The sequence below is a fragment of the Grammomys surdaster genome, unplaced genomic scaffold (genome assembly GCF_004785775.1).
Source record: "Grammomys surdaster isolate TR1022 unplaced genomic scaffold, NIH_TR_1.0 271, whole genome shotgun sequence".
Taxonomy (NCBI): Eukaryota; Metazoa; Chordata; class Mammalia; order Rodentia; family Muridae; genus Grammomys; species Grammomys surdaster.
Genome location: NW_021604712.1, coordinates 135,512 through 155,002, shown reverse-complemented (window position 1 = coordinate 155,002; position 19,491 = coordinate 135,512). Strand labels below are relative to the sequence as shown.

Sequence of the window (19,491 nt, the reverse complement as noted above, 5' to 3'; positions counted from 1 at the left end):
GCTATGATTTGCTCCCAGCATTTCACATTGTTCAAGGGAATCCTCTCAGTAAATTACAGAAGCCCTTAGTAACACGGCTGTTAAAGTTGATCTTTGGATGCCTTTGATACAATAATAAATAAGAGTAGTCTCCAATAAGAACTAGTTGTGAACTGGGCTTTTAAAACCTCCTGAATCCTATTCAATTAAATTTTCAACTTTTCTCAGGCCTCAGTGAAGTATCCATTTGTTAGGGTAATGAAATCTTTTCCCATCAGTCTCTGTCTCATCAAATGCTATTTAGAGTTTTTTCTTTGTAATGAATTGGAAAGAAAAAAAGTTTTGATTCTTTATCACAAATAGAGAAATTTGCTTTCTTTTCACTTAATTTATTGTATAGTGCTATTATTGGGGAAAATAATGTTAAATGTTGCTACAAAAATAGCAGATTAGAGGAAAGATGAAAGTAATACTACTTTATGAAAATTTGTTTCTTTATTGTGACTTAAGTTATTGGTCAAAAAGATAGGTGAAGTAAATATATTTCGGTAGCAAATTCTGAAAAACTAAGTCAAAGCAGTAGGCTTTCTAAAAATGTATGAGGTCCCTAGAAACTTACTGGTTTGTTTAAGGGTTTTCTCTTGAACTTCATTGACCTAGTGTATTGCCAAGTGAACATCCTGACTAAATGTTGAGGGTCTAATCAGACTAATAACCAGAATACTCTTTTTCAAGTCAAGAAAGTAGTTCACAGAATAGTACCTTTATTGCAATTTAAAGTTACCAATTTCTTTCACAAATTGTTTATAGAATTACAGACTCTTTATATGGAAGTTTATTAATCAGGTGATTTCAATGCTTAGTACAGTGACACTAACAGATTCATGTTTAGATTTGTTTAAATCCATTTATAGTGAATTTCAGTAAGACTAGAAGAGATTATACATTTATTTCTCCATGAATAAGCCATTTAAATTAGCAAACAGGTGTTTGCTGTTTAATTTTGGTTTGACTTTTTACTGTGTGAAAAAGCTAAAAATTTTAAGTCAGCCTGCCTTGTTCTCTGTCTACACTTGAACACTGGACTTTCTGGAATAGTTTTATATCATTGGTTTGAAATTATCTTACCCATTTATATTTTTCTTCTCAAGCTTCAAGTTATTTTTGTAAGAATTTCTTTAACCTACAGTTTGATTTTGGTCAGCAATGCTGATACTCTTTTAAAATAATTTTCAGGTGCCCTTCACTGTAATGGATGGCATTGCAATATGGTGACACCATCTTCCCGTGACTGGCTGTAGGTTAAGCTAGTCAGTTCCTTATAACATATACTTCAGTGTTCTCCCCTGCAGGTTAGGATGATGATGATAATCTTCATGAATAGATAAGAGAAATGGAATGCCACATGTGCGTGGCTTTATATCTCATTTTTCTTAGGCAATTCATAAATATTAGCAATAAAATGAAATGATTGTGTGTGTCCTGTGTGTTTCTCATCTTCCCCCAGTTTGTACCTCTCTTTGTATGTCATTAATTTTTAAGTTAACTCCATAAGAAAGCTACTGTTCCCATTTCTTTTGATTTTTAAAGTATTTTCAAACAAGTTTCATGAAATGATCAGATACAATATCAACACTTTTGAACAAAGCATATTTTTGTGATTTTTCCACTCCTAATTTCTCCCACTTTTCTGGTGTCTCTCCCTTTTTTCCCCAAATCCCTGAGCTCTTTCCTTTTTTATTACATTTGGAAAACCTCTGGTATGTAGAATCCCAATCATTTTTCCTAGACTAAGAGTATAAATGAAATTCTACCCAAAGATTAACACTCTTCATGCTCCTCTAACTGACCTGTGGTTTAGCCTCTAAAAAGGTCTCAGTTCAGCCTAGATGAGTTTCAGGTAAACTGGTATAGCAAATAGAGCATTTTCCTCCTTAAAGGATGACTGTATGGTGGGTCAGCTTGTGAACAACACGGGTATGACACTTGCAGCATAACAGCCTTCCTGATTAGCTGCACTTCATTGAAGCTGAAGATACTCAGTTTGCCATCTAGGCATTGAGAATTTGGGTTGGCCATTTCTGCTACGTCTGATTAGAATGTCACCAGTGCTTACCATGCTGTTGAGTAATTCCTCGGATGGACTTGGAAACTTCTTTCTGGGGGCAGGTGGAGTCAGAGGATGTTTGTATCTGGCCATTATTTGACTCAGCAAGAGAAGTTTTCATTCTACTTTGGATGCCTTGGAATGACCCTTGATATTTCCTTCTGTGGCATTCCTCCCCACCAAAAAAAGACAAGAAAACCACTCTTTTCTACCAAAAGCAACATTGTATACAATGGGAGAGTGCAGGTGTGGAGCCAGCCCAACTTGTAATCAGACAAATTATTCTCTTATTCCCTTACTTCTTGGTGGTGTGGTGAGGACAGAGGGTGTTCATACTTATGGACTTCAGGTGTATGCCAGATGTTAATTGCCATACTTTATAAAGGAATTATTACCATTTTATGTCAAATTGTATGCTTAAAGAGGTTAGCTTTTACCCTGTTATTTCTATAAGTGGTAAAGTTTGATCTTATACACAGATTAATCAGTGCTGGTAAATACATATATATAATGTTTGAGGCTCAATTTCCTCACCCTAAATAGGAATAGTAACTGTTTGTGGATACTTACATGAAGATTAAATAATACACTTCAAGTACTTATCAAGGCCGTTGCATCTTATAAGTCCCTAGTTTTTTCTAGAAATAGTATTTCCCTGCTACCTTATAAATAAAAATACAGAAAATTAAAGAATTAATACCACCTCTGCATGTATTAAATTGCTTGGTATTTTAACTTTTTATGTTGATTTTTTTTAACTCAATGGAAAAATAGTACCAAGAACTTTTGTATGTTCTTCATCTAAATTCACCATTTGCTAACTTTCTGTTATACTTACTTTATCTTTGTGTATTTACATATATAGAGAAATATTTCATGAAACTCTTTTGAGAGTTTTGAGACAACATGCTTTTGTCTTAAATATTTTATTCTGTATTTTCTAAGAATAAGAACATTCTTATATTTTTATTTATCAAAATTTGTCATTTTATGATGGCACATGGCTATAATCTTGGCATTATACAGACCAAAACAGAAGGATTATGAGTTCTGGGCCAGCCTGAGGGACATATTGTAATCTAAGAACAATGAGGAATAGTGTAAATTGCATTAAGAAAACCTTGTAATCTGTTACAGTTTATTTTCATCTTTTATTAGCAAACCAATAATCATCTTTTAAGTAAATTTCTCCCATTGGGTTATTGCTGAAAAGGTAACACCAAAGAACATGACATTGTATTTATAAATGCACAGTACCTAGAGCCTAGCTCTTCTTTGTATTTTAAATCAAAAGCTCAGAAACTGTACATGGACTCCTTTCTAAAACTGTCTCTTCTTACTTTTCAACATTAACTACCACTGTAGTAGTTTCTAATTATGGCAACATCCAAACGTAACAAAAACTTAGTATAATATGCAACAGAAGTCCATCAGGCATATTAAGTATGTGTTTCACAAATTTTACAGGATCCACAACACATTTTTCAATTCTAGACTAGTATAAATTAGAAGTCGTTCTATACAGATACAGTTATAGCATCCAAATTGAGTCTATAACTGGCACCAAATCTAGTAGTTTATATATGCAATTCAACAAAATTCAATATCCCTACAGTACACTTCAATTAATACCAAGTAACCTAGCTGCCACAGGACGGTCAATAATTTAGCTCTCTCCTGTTTTCCCCTGCAACTTCAAAAAAAGAAAAAAAATCAGGCTTAATCCTAACATACACACAAACCTTCAACAAATTAACTATAAAGAAGTAGACTTTCCAGACTTAGTAACAATACTAGTCATTCAGGAGAAGTCCAAGCTACTTCTTGTTCAATTACAACAAAACGCTAGCAAAGTAATTCTTACTTTTCCCCCTCTGGGGTAAAATTTCAACAAATACCTGAGCACCTAAAACGTACCAAGGGGGTGTATAGTAAACAGTGGAAACATGTTGTTCAGAAGACACATGTCCCTTGTCCCCAGGTGGAGTTAAAGATGAGTAGCTAAACCACAGTAGTCATGCTGGGCTCAGAAGAGTGTTTTCTGGAGCCACATGAGAAACCACACACAATTTGGGGCTCACGAGAATGTTTGAAAACAATATAAATCACCTTTGACAAGAAGTTTGAAAGTTAGAAGGCTTTTTCAGGATCTGTTTGAATGTGGCGATTTAAGACACTTAATACTATCTAATGTAGTCATAAAATGATATCTGTACTGTGTAAGTGCCAATTGATAATAAAATACCTATTGCTTTCATCATAATGGAAGTTTTCTCACCATGATCTAAGAAGGGAGTTGAGGAGGAGGAAGTGGTGGAGATCTCTGTAGAGCTTTCTGTACTATTTTAAGTTCATTTATCTGCAGGCCTCCATTTCACTTGGTTTTTTGAAAAAGATCTTTACCAGGACATCCTGATTTGCCAACTAAAAGAAATAAGATTTGTCTAGTGTATTTGTAGGTATGCTTTTGTGTCCTGTCAGACTTGGTTTAGTCACTGTAAAATGCTTGCATACAGCTTCCAAAGTAAACTTTAGGTAACCAGGCACAAGTTAAGGCTAAGGGGTCACTTAATCACTAATGGTAGATATAGAATGGGTTCTACTTAAAACAATGCTAAGTAGATCCTCTGCGGATACAAAGTATACTAAACAAAGTGACTTTAGAATGAAAGATGCAGTGATTTTATATATAAAGAAGGTCCATGCTTTGAGAATGGTAGAATATGTTGGCAGGCCATGGGAAAGGCAGGATGGGGAGTAACAGGCAACACAAGCTGTACCTTCCCTGTGCTTAGCCCCTGATGCTCATTTTATCCATTTCTTGAAATAATGATTGAATTACCATACCCCTATGTACAGGTTATAGAACTAAGTTTCAGAGAAATTAGGACACTTTGTAACATATAGGCGAGAAATTCAGTACTTGGATTTAAATCCAGTAATCTCAGCTCTGTGCATTATACATTGTATCTGACTAACAGAAAAAGGATGCAACACCTAGGATTAGAGCTTCCAAGAAGAAAGCAGATGAGGCTCCTTAATGTGAAATGTGTGCCAAAATATAGACAGGGAGAATATGAAGTGTGTGATGCACTGAATGCTTCATCCCTGTTCATCTTAAACTCTTACACCTCTTCATACAGCATAAAGCCAGTGTGCCAGGTGCACTGCCTGGGCGGGCCTTGTGAGCAGAGGGAAAGTTAGAAGTGCTGTGACCTGTGGAGAAGAAACAAACCCAGGTGGATATAATAAAAGAACATTTATGAAAGAAGTTGCTACTTCTTTCCCTGTTGAATTGTTTTAAAATGTTTTCAAGTAAGCCTGCTCCCCTTATTAAACCTGAAGTTTGCTACATTAATCAGAAAAAAATAGTTTCATGGTTTTAGTCTTAGGCCAGAAGTCACTCATGTCTGTATTCATATGAACTCTGTTTGTATACCAAGTATGTTTATGAGTTGAGCAAAGTTGAGTTTTATTTTTATAGTTTTAGTGTTTTCTCTGGAGATCAAACCCAGGGTCTTGCAAATGGTAGCCAAGTGTCCTACCACTGAGCCACACAATCAGTTTTCGGTTTCTAAATTAAAAAAAAAAAAATTAACTTGAAGTTCCTAGAACCAGAGCTTCATTTAAAACAGGATTTGTGTTGATGGGAATAGTATATTTAGCATTGTGGTTTTCCCTTGTGTAGTTGACTTAGAAGTTTGGAGGTGTTTCCTCTATTGTTTCAGAGGAGTATTTTACAGGAATTGAGCAGCTGACACTTGCCATGTAGTAGAACTGAATTGTGTTAGCATATAGTATAACCTGTTTATAATCCAGTCTTAATGGCTCTTGCTACTATTGAAAACCAGGTTGAAGCCATTGTTGTTATAGTTCATTATTTGATTATTACCATGATATTAACATTCTTTTATTGGATATTTTCTTTATTTACTTTTCAGTTTTATCCCTTTCCCCGGTTTCCCCTCTGGAAACCCCTTATCCAATCCCCCTCCCCCTGTTTCTATGAGGATGCTCCCCCATCCTGGCATTCCCCTACACTGGGGCTTCTAGCATTTACAGGACCAAGGGCCTCTCCTCTCATTGATGCCTGACAAGGCTATCCTCTGCTACATATACGGCTGGAGTCATGGGTCCCTCCATGTGTACTCTTTGGTTGGTGGTTTAATCCCTGGGAACTCTGGAGGGTCTGGTTGGTTGATATTGCTGTTCTTCCTGTGGGGTTACAGACCCCTTCAGCTCATTCAATCCTTTCTCTAACTCCTCCATTGGTGACCCCATAGTCAGGCCAATGGTTGGCTGAGAGTATCCTCCTCTGTATTTGCCAGGCTCTGAAAGAGCCTCTCAGAAGACAGCTATATCAGGCTCCTGTCAGTAAGCACTTCTTAGCGTTCGAAATAGTATCTGCATTTGGTGACTGTATATGGGATGGATCCCAGGTGGGGCAGTCTCTGGATGACCTTTCCTTCAGTTTCTGCTCCACACTTTGTCTCCACATTTCCTCCTGTGAGTGTTTTGTTCCCCCTTCTAAGAAGAAGTGAAGCATCCACACTTTGGTCTTCCTTCTTCTTGAGCCTCATATGGTCTGTGAATTGTATCTTGGGTATTCTCAGCTTTTGGGCTAATATCCACTTATCAGTGAGTACATACCATGTGTGTTCTTTTGTGACTGAGTTACGTCACTCAGGATGATACTTTTGAGTTCCATTCATTTGCCTAAGAATTTCATGAAGTCATTGTTTTTAATAGCTGAGTAGTACTCCATTATGTAAATGTACCAGATTTTTTTTTTTTTTATCCATTCCTCTGTTGAAGGACATCTGGGTTCTTTCCAGCTTCTGGCTGCTATTATAAATAAGGCTGCTATGAACATGGTGGAGCATGTGTCCTTGTTATATGTTGGAGCATCTTTTGGGTATATGCCTAGGAGTGATATAGCTGGTTCCTCAGGTAGTACTATATCCAATTTTCTGTGGAACCTTCAGACTAATCTCCAGAGTGGTTGCACCAGCTTGCAATCCCACCAACAATGGAGGAGTGTTCCTCTTTCTCCACATCCTCGCCAGCATCTACTATCACCTGAGTTTTTTATCTTAGCCATTCTGACTGGTGTGAGGTGGAATCTCAGGATTGTTTTGATTTGCATTTCCCTGATGACTAAGGATGTTGATCATTTTTTTAGGTCCTTCTTGGCCATTCGATATTCCTCAGTTGAGAATTCTTTGTTTAGCTCTGTTCCCCGTTTTTTAATAGGGTTATTTGTTTCTCTGAAGTCTAACTTCTTGAGTTCTTTACATATATTGGATATTAGCCCTCTATCAGATGTAGGATTGGTAAGTTGGTTGCTGTTTTGTCCTATTGACAGTGTCCTTTGCCTTATAGAAGCTTTGCAATTTTATGAGGTCCCATTTGTCTATTGTTGATCTTAGAGCATAAGCCATTGGTGTTCTGTTCAGGAACTTCTCCCCTGTGCCCATGTGTTCTTCCCCACTTTCTCTTCTATTAGTTTCAGTGTATCTGGTTTTATGTGGAGGTCCTTGATCCACTTGGACTTGAGCTTTGTACAAGGAGATAAGAATGGATCAGTTTGCATTCTTCTACACGATGACCTCCAGTTGAACCAGCACCATTTGTTGAAAATGCAGTCTTTTTTCCACTGGATGGTTTTAGCTCCTTTCCCAAAGATCAAGTGACCATAGGTGTGTGGATTTATTTCTGGGTCTTCGATTTTATTCTATTCTATTGATCTACCTGCCTGTCTCTGTACCAATACCATACAATTTTTATCACTATTCCTCTGTAATACAGCTTGAAGTCAGGGATGGTGATTCCCCCAGAAGTTCTTTTATTAAATATTCCAGACTTTAGTGTCTTGATCAAAACAAAATCCTTAGGAAATTGTCTGTTATGTTTTACTTAAGTCATTTCTGTTCTCTTACAAAGAGGGAAAAGAAGATAGAGATGCCTGTCAGATCCTTGAATCATTGGAGCTGCATAAACCCATTTTCTGTTCTGAAGGCTCAGAGAGCAATCAGAAATATTACATCATTCTTAGAAGATTAAATCTGTGTCCTCTAGTAGAAGTAATATATTAACGAAAGATTGTTTGCTTGCAGGGAAAATGCTGGTGAACCAGATTTCTGGAGCAGTTTATCCTATGAAATCCCTTATGGCGACTGTTCGGTGAGGCACCATCGAGAATTGGACATCTATACATTGACTTCTGAATCTGAATCACATCGTGAACCCCATGGAGACAGTTGTACTGGACATATTTCTAAACTTATGAATATCCAACAGCAACTAATGGTAAGGGAAAGTTTTCATTTTTAGTTAGGTGTCTGTCTATGCACTTCGCCCAGTGAGTCTTGCTATAATTAGAATGTAAATTTATAAAGCATTGTTAGTATGCAGTGTTGCTGTGCTGGTTAGTATTTTATCAGCTTGACACAGCAAGAGTCATTATGCAAAAGGAACCTCAGTTGAGAAACACCTGAATCAAAGTGAGCAAAGGCTCAGCACTGGGCTGGTAGTCTAGGGTTGTATAAGAAAGCTGAGAAAGCTGTTGGGTATAACCACTGGCTTTTCCACCCATGCCTGAGTAACGATTCAGATGCTTATTATTATTATTTTTTTTTAAAAAAGCCTGAGCCATTAAGTAGGCCTGTTCCCACTAGCTTGTAACTTATATTAACCCATTTATACTATACTGTCTGCCACATGGCTAGTTACCTCTCTTTAGTTTCATACATCCAACTTCCAGTGCAGACAGGGAATCTTCCCACCTTCACTATTTCCCAGAGTTCCTCTCAGTCTCTGCCGGATGTCCCACCTTGTAATCCTGCCTCAGCTTATTGGCCATTAGCTGTTTATTGACAGGTGATGCTTCTACACAAGAGATGATCCCTACAGTGGGGAGCAAGTCAGTAAGGAGTATTCCTCTATGGTCAACCAGCTCTTTCCTTCAGGTTCTTGCTTGACTTTCTTCCCTGACTTCCTGCAGTAACGGACCATCCCTGAGAGTTGTAAAATGTAATAAACCCTTTCCTTCCCAAGTTGGCTTTGGTCATGGTGTTTATAACAGCATAGAAAGCAAACTAAGACAGTTGCCACTTAATAAACAGAGCTAACATTAGGATTGTAGCAGTAGAGGCCTAATATTTCATTTTGTTTTTACTCAGAGAAAACTGTTTCCTTGGTGTCCTCCAACTCCACTGGCTCGTATAATCTTCTGCCTCCTCTTCCACAGGGTTTCCTGAGCTCTGAGGGGCGGGATTTGATGGAGACATTCCATTTAGAAATGAGTGTCCCAAAGTCTTAAATTCTCTGCACTTTTTTTCTGTTGTGGGTCTCTGTTTCTATTCCTATCTGCTACACTGAAGCGTCTCTGATGCTGGCTGAGCAGACACTGATCTCTAAGTACAACAGAGTGTTGTTAGGAATCACTTTTACTCCTAGAGCCGTCTTGCTAGCCTAGAGGACTGAGATCTTTAAATTCTTAACAGATTTCTGAAGTAATGAAAGATGCTCACAGGCACTTTAGATGTACAAATGTGTAGCAAGTGGAGCAAAATATTCTTGTTGTGATAAGAAATTTATAATGTTTTAGAACTAAAGAAGGCCAAAATTTCTAGATTGTTGCTAAAAACCAAGAAGGGAATTCACTCCTTAGGAAAACCTGTTCACTGCTGTTCAGTGAATGATGATGATAGAGCTTTTGTATTTCCGTGGATCACTGACAGTTAAAAAGACCATCTGAAAAATAAGGATTTTATAATCCACTCAAGCACTGAAGATAAAATGGTTTCCAGACATAAAATCATTACAGTCTCTTAGTCGCATTTATTGTGGATAGTATGGATGTCACATGGGTGAATCTGTAGCATCTGAGAAGCTAAGCTTAGATCATTTTTCCACCCAGTTTATTTCAGAGCTAATTTGATTTGGAAACAGCCTCATAATAATTTTGTTTGAGGTCATCTAGGGCCAGCTCAATGCCAAAGGCATTATTTTTGTGACAAGCCAAAAAGAATTCTATACTACGATGATGGTATGAAATGGTTTATTCTGTCTGGTTTTCTTTTTTGGAATATTTTTATATTTTTGTTTGTTTTGTTGTTGTTTTGCTTTTCATGCATGTTCATGTGTATGTATTGTATGTGTGTGTCTGTGTGTGTATCCTGTGCATGCAGTGCACTTAGAGGTCAGAAGAAGGCATCATATCTCCTGGAACTGGTGTTACAAATGGTTGTGAACCATCATGTGAGTCCTGGGACGAGAGCCTGGGTTCTCTAGAAGAGCAGCCAGCATTCTTAACCACTGAGCTATCTCTCCAGCCTTCTTCTGTCTTTCTGAATGATATTTATTTCCAGCCTGTCATTTTCATATAAACAGACTGTTCGGAAATTATCTTTTCCTCTCTTATTTAATGGATGATCATCTAATTGAGGGAACTTGCCCATTTCAGCGTTGTTTCTACCATTCTTTAGATAACACTGCCTACTCCTCTGGTCTTCAGTGTTCACTCTTGATTAAGGGTATTGATTTGCTGTCCTAACTTTTAGAAGGAATGTTACCAACCTAATTTTGAATACTCTGAAGGAATACAGCATACACATGTTTAGTGAGAATCTGATTTTTAGTATACTCTAACAAAAAGACATTAGCAAGGATAGCACACTATACTCTTCTTTGCAAACTTTATGATAGCTTTAATTAGCAGGAACAATCTAATGATATACTACATAGTATATTTACAGATTAAACAGGTAAGTGAGATATGCTAATGAATGTATTTAAAAGTATTATAATGGATAAGAAATGGAGATCACATTTTTAAATTATTATGTATGAAATAAATAGCACTATAGCTGAATTTTGATACTATAAATTCACCAAAGGTGCAACTGTATTTGGTTGTTTTTATTTTCCTAAGCCTTGTCTGTATGTCTGTGATACTTTTATATTATTTATTTTTAAGACTTATTTTAATCTGTGTGTGTGTGTGTGTGTGTGTGTGTTTGTGTGTGTGCACCCGTGCGTGTCCCACTCCCATGCATGTGTGTTGTCGGGAAATATGTGCAGATAAATGCAAACAGGAAGGTATCAAATTCCCTGGAGCTGGAATTAGAAGTGTTTATAAGCTGCCTGATGTAGGGTGCTGGAAATAGAAATCTCAGGCCCTCTGCAAGAGAACTATGCATTCTTCAACAGAGAGCCACCTCCACAGTCCTTTTTTTTTTTTCCTTAATTGATAACTTCTGATTAGCTGTAAATTTTATTTAGTTTTTTCATATTGTATCTCTCTCTGTCAAACACACACAAATTCAGGGGCAGAAGACAGATTAAATAAGCAGTCTTCATAGTTTATATAACAATGTTGTGTTATTTTTACTACATTGATGAACTATGATTGTTTTAGCTATTTCTTATTTGTTCATGTAATTAATTTTAAAAAAATTTACACTATGCATAGTAATGCAAGCCTCCAATTGAAGTAGTCAGGATGCAAAAACAGAAGGATTGAGTCACTTTGTAGCTAGCCAGTCTACATAGCAAGTTCTTCTACATAGTGAAGCCTTGTCTCAGAAAAAAAGTGAATAAAACTACATTACCTAAAAATTTTATGGTGCTAAAAACCATTTTTTGATCAGATTTTTAGTGTCTTCAAGCCACAACACCCTTGACAGTTGTTAAGAGTTTGGTTTGGTTGGTAGTATATGCTCTCTTTTTTTTTAATATTCTGTATGGACACCACAAAATCTACTTTTTATCAAATTGATACATAGAATTCCTAATTCTGAAAGCATAGGTATGTTGGGTTGAACATATTTTGGGGATATAGTTATGTGGCTGAATATTTTGCTTGAAAGGTGTTCTAAAACTGGTTACACTTTGTCTTTACATCGATATTTGAGGCAGATGGGTAGACTTCACTCCTGTAAAGAGCTAAGAGTCTTCACTGGCTCTTACTTGAAGATGTTCACTGTGCTTTCTTAAAACAAGGCTTAGGCTTAGTTTTTAATCTATTTCTTTTAATATGGCAATCAGTCACTTAATATAATCTATTATAATCTATTATTTGTTTATAATCTAAATAAAATTTAATATCCCAATGGATACATAGATGTGGGCAGAGGATAGTGCGTCATATATTAACTGAGAAGGCCTGGAAAGACAGTTCTTATCCAACAAGACTTGGCTTACAGGTGTCAGTGACATCTTTTTCTCTTGGTCAGGTTCTCCCTTCCCTTTTCTTTTCATGCTCAATTTTTAAAAAGTATCTTTGATTTTCTCCTAGAAAACAAACTTGAAGCAGATGGACAATCTCATGCCTTTAATGGTGACAGGACAAGATTCGTCTTGTGTGCCCAGTGTACCAGAGACAGATGACCAGTTCCTTCCCTGTGTACCAGAGCCTTCTAACCAACAGCAGCTTCCTTTTGAAGAAACTAAGAGCACTCTGTGCTGCCAAGGGAGTCCTGGGAGGAAAGCTGAAAGTTCCTGTGATTTGTCAAGTGTGGTTGAGGAAGAAAATGTTGTCTGTTCTCATAAGAAAAATAAAGCTGCGAGGAGAAAACGGGAAGAGGCGGAGCCAGCATCTGCCATGGACTCCAGGTCTGCATCTCATCAAGACAGCTGCCTTCAGAACATACCCGACTGTGGAGTGAAGGGCAGAGAAGGCCTTCCATCCTGTGGAAACAGAACCGAAGTAACTGGAACAAAATATTCTGGAGTGGCCACATGTCAGCAGCCACTGAGCAGCACGAGCAGTGTGCTGCAGGATGTCATGGTCACAGAACCAGATGCATGCCAGCACTCTTCTGGAAGGGAGCTACCAGTCAGTTCTTCAACAGATGTTGCTGTCCCAGAAAAGGCAGGGGAACTGGAACATAGCCTACTTACCCCAGATGCTACCACCCAGAGCAATAAGCCTCAAGTAGGGGAAGGCATAAAGGAAAGATGTGAGAATTCGGACATTAGCACAGCTGAGGTGACTGCTGTTCAAGTTTTATGTGAACCCTTAGAGAAAGCTGATATTACAAACCATGTCTTTGGCTCCAGTGCCATGGGTGCTAACACTCCTGCTGTGGCTTCAACTGCATCAAGTCCTAAAGAAATCCCCATTGAAAAACCAGGAATGGAAACTCAGGAGAGAACCTGTGAGGGGGGAACCACAAGTGACCAGAGCTCCCAGGTGCTTCCTGCTGCTGCTGTTGCTGCTACAGAAGACAAGGTTTTCGGTGGACTAGAACCTCCCCTAGTAGCCCTTTGTGAGACAGCATCACCCTTGGATTTAACCATGTTGGGGCCACGATCAGATGGGATGCCAAAACAAAACTCAGAGTCTAATGCACATGCACGGCATGCTGAGAGCCTAAATAGCCAGGCCCTGCTCTGTTCTCCAGCCGGGTCTGGCACGCCTTCTGCTGAGTCTGCATGTCAGCAGAGCACAGTAACTTCTAGTGGGGGGTTGGTAGTAGAACATGGCAGTGGTAAAGCTAGCCTGCCTGATAGCACAACAATTCAGCCAAATACGCAAGATCTTTGCACCACCCTCTGCCCAAAAGACCCACAAGCTGACACAGTCACTTCTGACACAGTGAAAAATACCCAGAAATCTTTGGAGTTTTGTCATCTCTGTATTTTAGATGCAAAAAGTCAAGAGAAAGATTTGAAACAAGATACACCTTTAACGAATGTGCTTGAGGATGTTCCACATCTGCCTTCAGTTGTCCTCCAAACTCAGAGAAAACTAGTGCCAGACCAGGTATCATCTCCAGGCAGCAGTTTCTCTCTGGCGAGGAGTCCAGAGAGTGAATCAGTAACCAAAGATGACGTACTTTCTCTTGTCCCCTCCCAGAAAGAAAAGGGAACAGCAACTCCTCAGCCCCATAGAGCTACAGCTTGTAGCGATGGCCCAGATGGAAGAGATTTGAATGATACCGATAAGGTACGAGACGGGGCCTCTGGCCCACCTACACCCTCTGCTGTAGAGCTGCAGACCAGCATGGGGAATACCAGCCTTGTAGGCACTGGTGGAGAACAGGAGGGTTCCAGCCCAACAGCAACACTTGAAGTGCTGAGCGACTCTTTACTACAAGGCACGGATAAAACTGCTTTGGTTTCTGACTCTCTTCTGCCTGAAGAAGGTGACAATGTAGTGGTTCTAGACAGTTCCACAGCTCTGGGGCAAGATGGCAAAGATAAAGCAATGAGATGTTCTTCTGTTAAAGAAGACACGCATTCTTCAGAAATGTCAAGGGAAGACCAAAGAACACCACCTCCTGGGCAGGAGATACCAAGATTATGTGAAAAACCTGTATCAGCCCTCTGTGCCGAGGAGAAAGCACTGCAGCACAGTAACTCACCAGACACACCCTCTGCCTGTCTGAAAACAGAAACTAAACACAACAAGGAAGTGGCCCCACAGGTCTCCCAGCCGACTGAAGGTGAGGCTGTAAAGAGCCTAGTGCCACCAAGAACGAGTCTGTCTGCCGATTCAAAGCAGAAAGCCTCGAGTACAGAGCAGAGCGGCTCATCTCTGTTGCCAAGTCAGCTGCCGGGTGCGTCTGAGGCACTCCATTGTAATCAGCCTTCTGCTCTCAATGTTGGTGTGGAGAATACTCAGTTCCAAGGGGAAACTAATGCTTGTGAGGTAAGCAGAAATGTAATGGAGGATGTTACAGTGGCTGATGCTTTACCAGCTACTGCTGAGCCCAGAAGAGAGGATACATCACACTGCATCAAAGAAATCACAGTTTCAGAGTTGTTAAACCAAGAGAAGAAAATGACTCCAAGTTTGCCAGAAGTCTTACTGGACAAAGGTGTCACTGACTTACAGGAAGTCATAACCCCAGAGATAGAACCACTTGATTGCAAGAGAGAGAAACTGGAGGGAACAGAACTTAGCTGTGCCACAAGTAACTCCAAAGAGACCCCAAATGATGAAGAAACAATGCAGCCTCTGACCAGGGACCTCCCTACAGAGACAGGGCTCTCAGCAATCAATGACAATGTCCCCCAAGCTGACGTGAAGCAAGTGGCACAGGCCTCAGTCCCAGCAGAGGAAAGTAATGCCACCACTGTACTTGGAACGGTCTCAATCCAGGCTGCACATGTGCCTACCAAAGCAAACTCCATAGAGGAGACCGCCACTAGGATAGTGGAGGCTGTCATCAAGCGAGCCAAGGCCTCCAACACACTGATGACGAAAGTAGAAATTCCTAATCCATCACTGTCCAGTCCAGAGACTAAGCAGCTGGACAGTGCTTGTACAGAGAGTACATGTGCTTTCCTACCTGGGGAGATCCTGCAGATGGAGAATACTCAGAAAGAAACCACTGGACACTGTGGTGTTGAGACAGAGGAACCAGAGAAAATTATTCTACCTGTCGACAGGCCTGAGCCAGCACTAGGTAAGCAAAGTAGTCTCTTAACAGCTTAGGAAGCACATCTCTGTTATGTACTAGAATGTCGATATTGTTGGTTTGAGATCCTGCTTGCTCAGTCATGTATTTTGCCACGTTAATAGTCTGCTGTCAGGAAACACGTGTCATCTTGGGTTGGACAGATTTTTACTTCCTGTATTATAGGCACAAAGCTTTTTTTTTTTTTTAAGCCTACATTCTCTGTCACACTGGAGCCATTGCAGTTTCTAAATCCGGAAGACAGTACCTGGATCTCGGACAGCGTCAGATAATCAAACAACTTAGTTCTTTTCTTTAGAACCCCAGAATGTAGTGCTGAATTAACGTGCTTTGTTTACAAGTTGGAAACTTTTCCAAGTCATAGTTGTCTGTATTGTAAGAGAATTAAAGTTGGGCCGATTTCATGATCAGCTGTTTTTGAGAAGTATTGTATTAAATGAACATCTAAAACAGTGATATTAGGTCACTGGTTAAGTTGGGGATGTGTACTTTCTCCTTTTCCTGCCTGAGAAACAGACCTCCAGGTTTGCTGCTTCACTTTTGGGCAGAGTCTGGGAATTCAGGGTCCTGCACAGCACAGGGGATAGGATACAGGATTTCCGCCCAAGCCCAGTCTGCTGCACTGCTGTCACCGGGCAGACCTGGTGTCTGCTTATCTTGGTGAAGCAGCTGCACTAAGCAGATTGCTCAACACAAGCAGCCTGTTCCATTGATGGGTAACCATGTCCAGAGAGAGCAGAGAGAAGCCACCATTGCTCAGTGGAATGAAGTTACTGAATAGAACTTCTTGTGGCCTTTGAGACTGAAGCTGAAACTGGAGTCGGAATGGTTGTCAGTCTTGTCTTCTGAAGTCCGGAAGGTCAGTTAGATGCAGCCTTTTATGCCACCACTACCTGCTACCAGCTATACTGTAGCCCTGATGCTTTTATGATAGATTTTTTTTTTAATATGTTAGCAATGCTTTTAAGTGTAATACGTGTTAGATTGTAAGTATGGGGCTTGGAGAGAGATGAACGAAAATAAATTGTTTCTGGAGAGGGGGTTTAAACACTGTAAGTACTATGCCCAGATGAAGGGCTTTTTTAGCTGTTTTAAACCCCAACTTCCAGAGCAGCAGTTACATGACTTAAGGAAGCTGAGGTGGGTGTTTTGGTGACTTCAGTTTTTTGATACTGTTTTAGGCTGACTTCTATCTCAACACTGAAGTGAGGTCTCTAATTTTTTTAAAGACACACAACAACACGTCTATTTTGGGGGCCTTGGCAGGTTGACATTTCAGAAGCATGGGAGTGGCTGTAAGCTGATGCCTGGCTGTTTTCCTTTCTTTGGGTGCTCTGTCCTTGGCCAGCCTGGATGGGATTATTCCTCCTTCTTGTTCTGTGATCACAGTTTGACCCTAGTAACTGTGAACTATGAAGTGTATGTCTGTAGCACTGCATCAGAAAAGGTTAAAAAAAAAAAGAAAAGAAAAAGGAAACGGGCAGAGTCTTAGACTTCTGTTCTTAAGTATATATAACTGTGGTGAAGATACTAAGAAATGGTGTGAAGTTTTTAAGTCATGAAGAAGGAAGTTTTTAAAGTTAATATGATTTGGGGGTTGATATATTTTGTGTAGGTAAATTACTTGTTTTGTTACCAAAAGAACTCATAACAGGCTTGGTGCTCAGCCTCTAACTCCAAAAAAAAAAAAAAAAAGTAGTCACTGGTGAAGACATTGGTGCTTTCTTCATGAAATAGCCAGGATTAAGGAAAGTCCCTGGTCACATTGCCTTAAAAACAAAACAAACACACAAACAAAAAAAGCACCTGAGTGTGATCTCATAGTCAAGGGTATTTTTTGTGAAGGTTACATTCTGCTCATGGATTGTTTTCTGAGTCAGTTAGCTGTTGATTTGGGAGAAGCCTGTTAGAAGGGAATGTGAACCTTTGCCTCTTGAAAACCATTGATTGATCACTGTGCTGAGCAAACCAAGGTTGTCAGCGCTTGACTAAACCAAGCCAGTCCTGCAGAGTCTCAGTAATCAATATTTACTGTTGTAGCTGGTACATATTTTCCATTGATTGGGTATAGTAAAGTTAAAGTTATACTAAAAATCACATTCCTGAATAAAATAAAAGCCATAACCATACCCCTCTTTTATAATACACACAGTTTTTCTCTTAGAAATGTTTTCTTCAAGGGATTTTGTAAAGGGATTCCTTAATCAGATTTTTAAAAATAAAACTTAATTGTATGAAAGCTAACAGATTTTAATTTTCTGCACAAGCAAACATGACTACCTATTTTAAATTGCTAGCAAAGTTGTATAATTATAAAGGAAAAGACAGAAAGAACTTTGAATGTTCTTTTGTTAGGAATGTGACTTCACAATCTAAGACCTTCTGGAGGATCACACTTGTTGTTAGAGTGAATGACCTTAATGTTTTATTCTTGAATGACAGATACCTCATTATTTTAGACAGGGGGTTTTTTATGGCCAGAGAACTAGTGTTGCTGGATAATCAGCAACCACATAAAAATGAGACAGCATTTGCATTTGGAATATCAGGGTAAATTTTGATTATTCAATCTTTCCCCTTTAAAGAAGTGTCAGAAGACTAGATTTGCCTTGAACATCATTATCACGTCGTGCTTTCACTTGACCATGTCGTGGCCCAGTAGGAGAAAATATTACTGTAGGGTCTGTTGAGAGGATGGTCAGTATGGGGACAGACTATTAAATACTAAAATAGAACAACAACAAAAAATTTAAAAAGCTTTTTCAGGAGGAAACATGTTTCTGTTTGTTTGTTTGTTTGTTTTGGTTAATTGGTTGTTTTTCTGCTTTTTTTTTTTAACCAGCTTTTACTTCTGGAAGAAATAATAGTTTAAAAAAATTTTTACTGAAATTGTCCAGTTTTATTGTTTAAACCTATGCATAGATCAGGGTCGGTAACACATTTTTAAGAGATTCTAGTCGCAGAAGCTTTACCTCAATAAACTGAAACTTGTTTAGCTCTAGCCTCATTTAAAATCTGGGAATCTCCTCACAGATCCATGTGATGAGGAGTAGCTCACCATGGGGTCAGAAACGGCACCAGCTCCTGACGTTCAATGGAAAAACAAACAAAGCATTTGAAACCTGGAGTTTGTTGTATAAATACTAAAGCACCTAGGAACCTTCTTCTTCTTTTTTTTTTTAATTAAATGCACTCATTCTGAATAACCCATGTTTACTTCAGAAATGCCAGACACCAAAACTGGAGATGAAGTGGATCTTGTGAGTAAGATCAGTGCTGCTTCTGAGGAGGAGGCTGTAGGAAATGGAACTGCCACACCCAAGATGAAGCAAGGCCCAGGGACCCAGGCGGTAAGCGACATCTGCAGGCCTGCATGGACAAAATGTGTTCAACTTGATCTCCTTGTGGGCTACAACCTTAGTTTTTGTTATAGGACAGGATAGATAGAGGATTTTACCCTTTCTTTCTTGTTTTGCTTTTGAAATGAATGGTATGTTATTGTTAAACTTGTATTGGTGTCATCAAAGTTTTGGAGTGGTCTCTCCTACATGAATCCTTTGGAAATTACGATGAAAAACATTTTCTCTGTGAGCACAAGACTTTGAAATTGGTCACTACTTTTATCACGATACAATGAGAATGTCCACTGAAGGGCATCCATGCACCCGATTAATCCTGACTTCTTGATGGTATGTCTCCATTGTGAAGCTCAGTCTCAGGTGTCTAAAATATAAAGAATATCATTATTAGCAAAAACTCAGATGAGTAAATGTTTTTCTGACAGCTTCATGAGGATTAGTACATTAGCAAAACCACCATTCAAATAAAATATGCTTGGTTGCCCTTTATAGTTACAGAATTGTACACCCACCACCGCCTATATTTCATTTTTTGAGATATATTAATGCATATATTTATTTTGCTCACATGTGTGTCTGTGTACCACGTGTATACAGTGCCCACACAAGAGGGCAT

At 39.0% G+C, this 19,491-nt stretch overlaps 1 protein-coding gene across 3 annotated transcripts in view; it reads left to right on the top strand.

Annotated features, from left to right (window-relative positions):
• Akap13 (A-kinase anchoring protein 13) overlaps nt 1-19,491 on the top strand; it is a 285,672-nt gene that overhangs the window by 134,974 nt on the left and 131,207 nt on the right. For all 3 annotated transcript variants that reach the window (XM_028776648.1, XM_028776646.1, XM_028776647.1), the window contains 3 exons: nt 8,203-8,395; nt 12,387-15,504; nt 18,739-18,866. In XM_028776648.1, the coding sequence (XP_028632481.1) occupies nt 8,203-8,395; nt 12,387-15,504; nt 18,739-18,866 (3,439 nt within the window). The remainder of the gene's footprint in view (nt 1-8,202; nt 8,396-12,386; nt 15,505-18,738; nt 18,867-19,491) is intronic.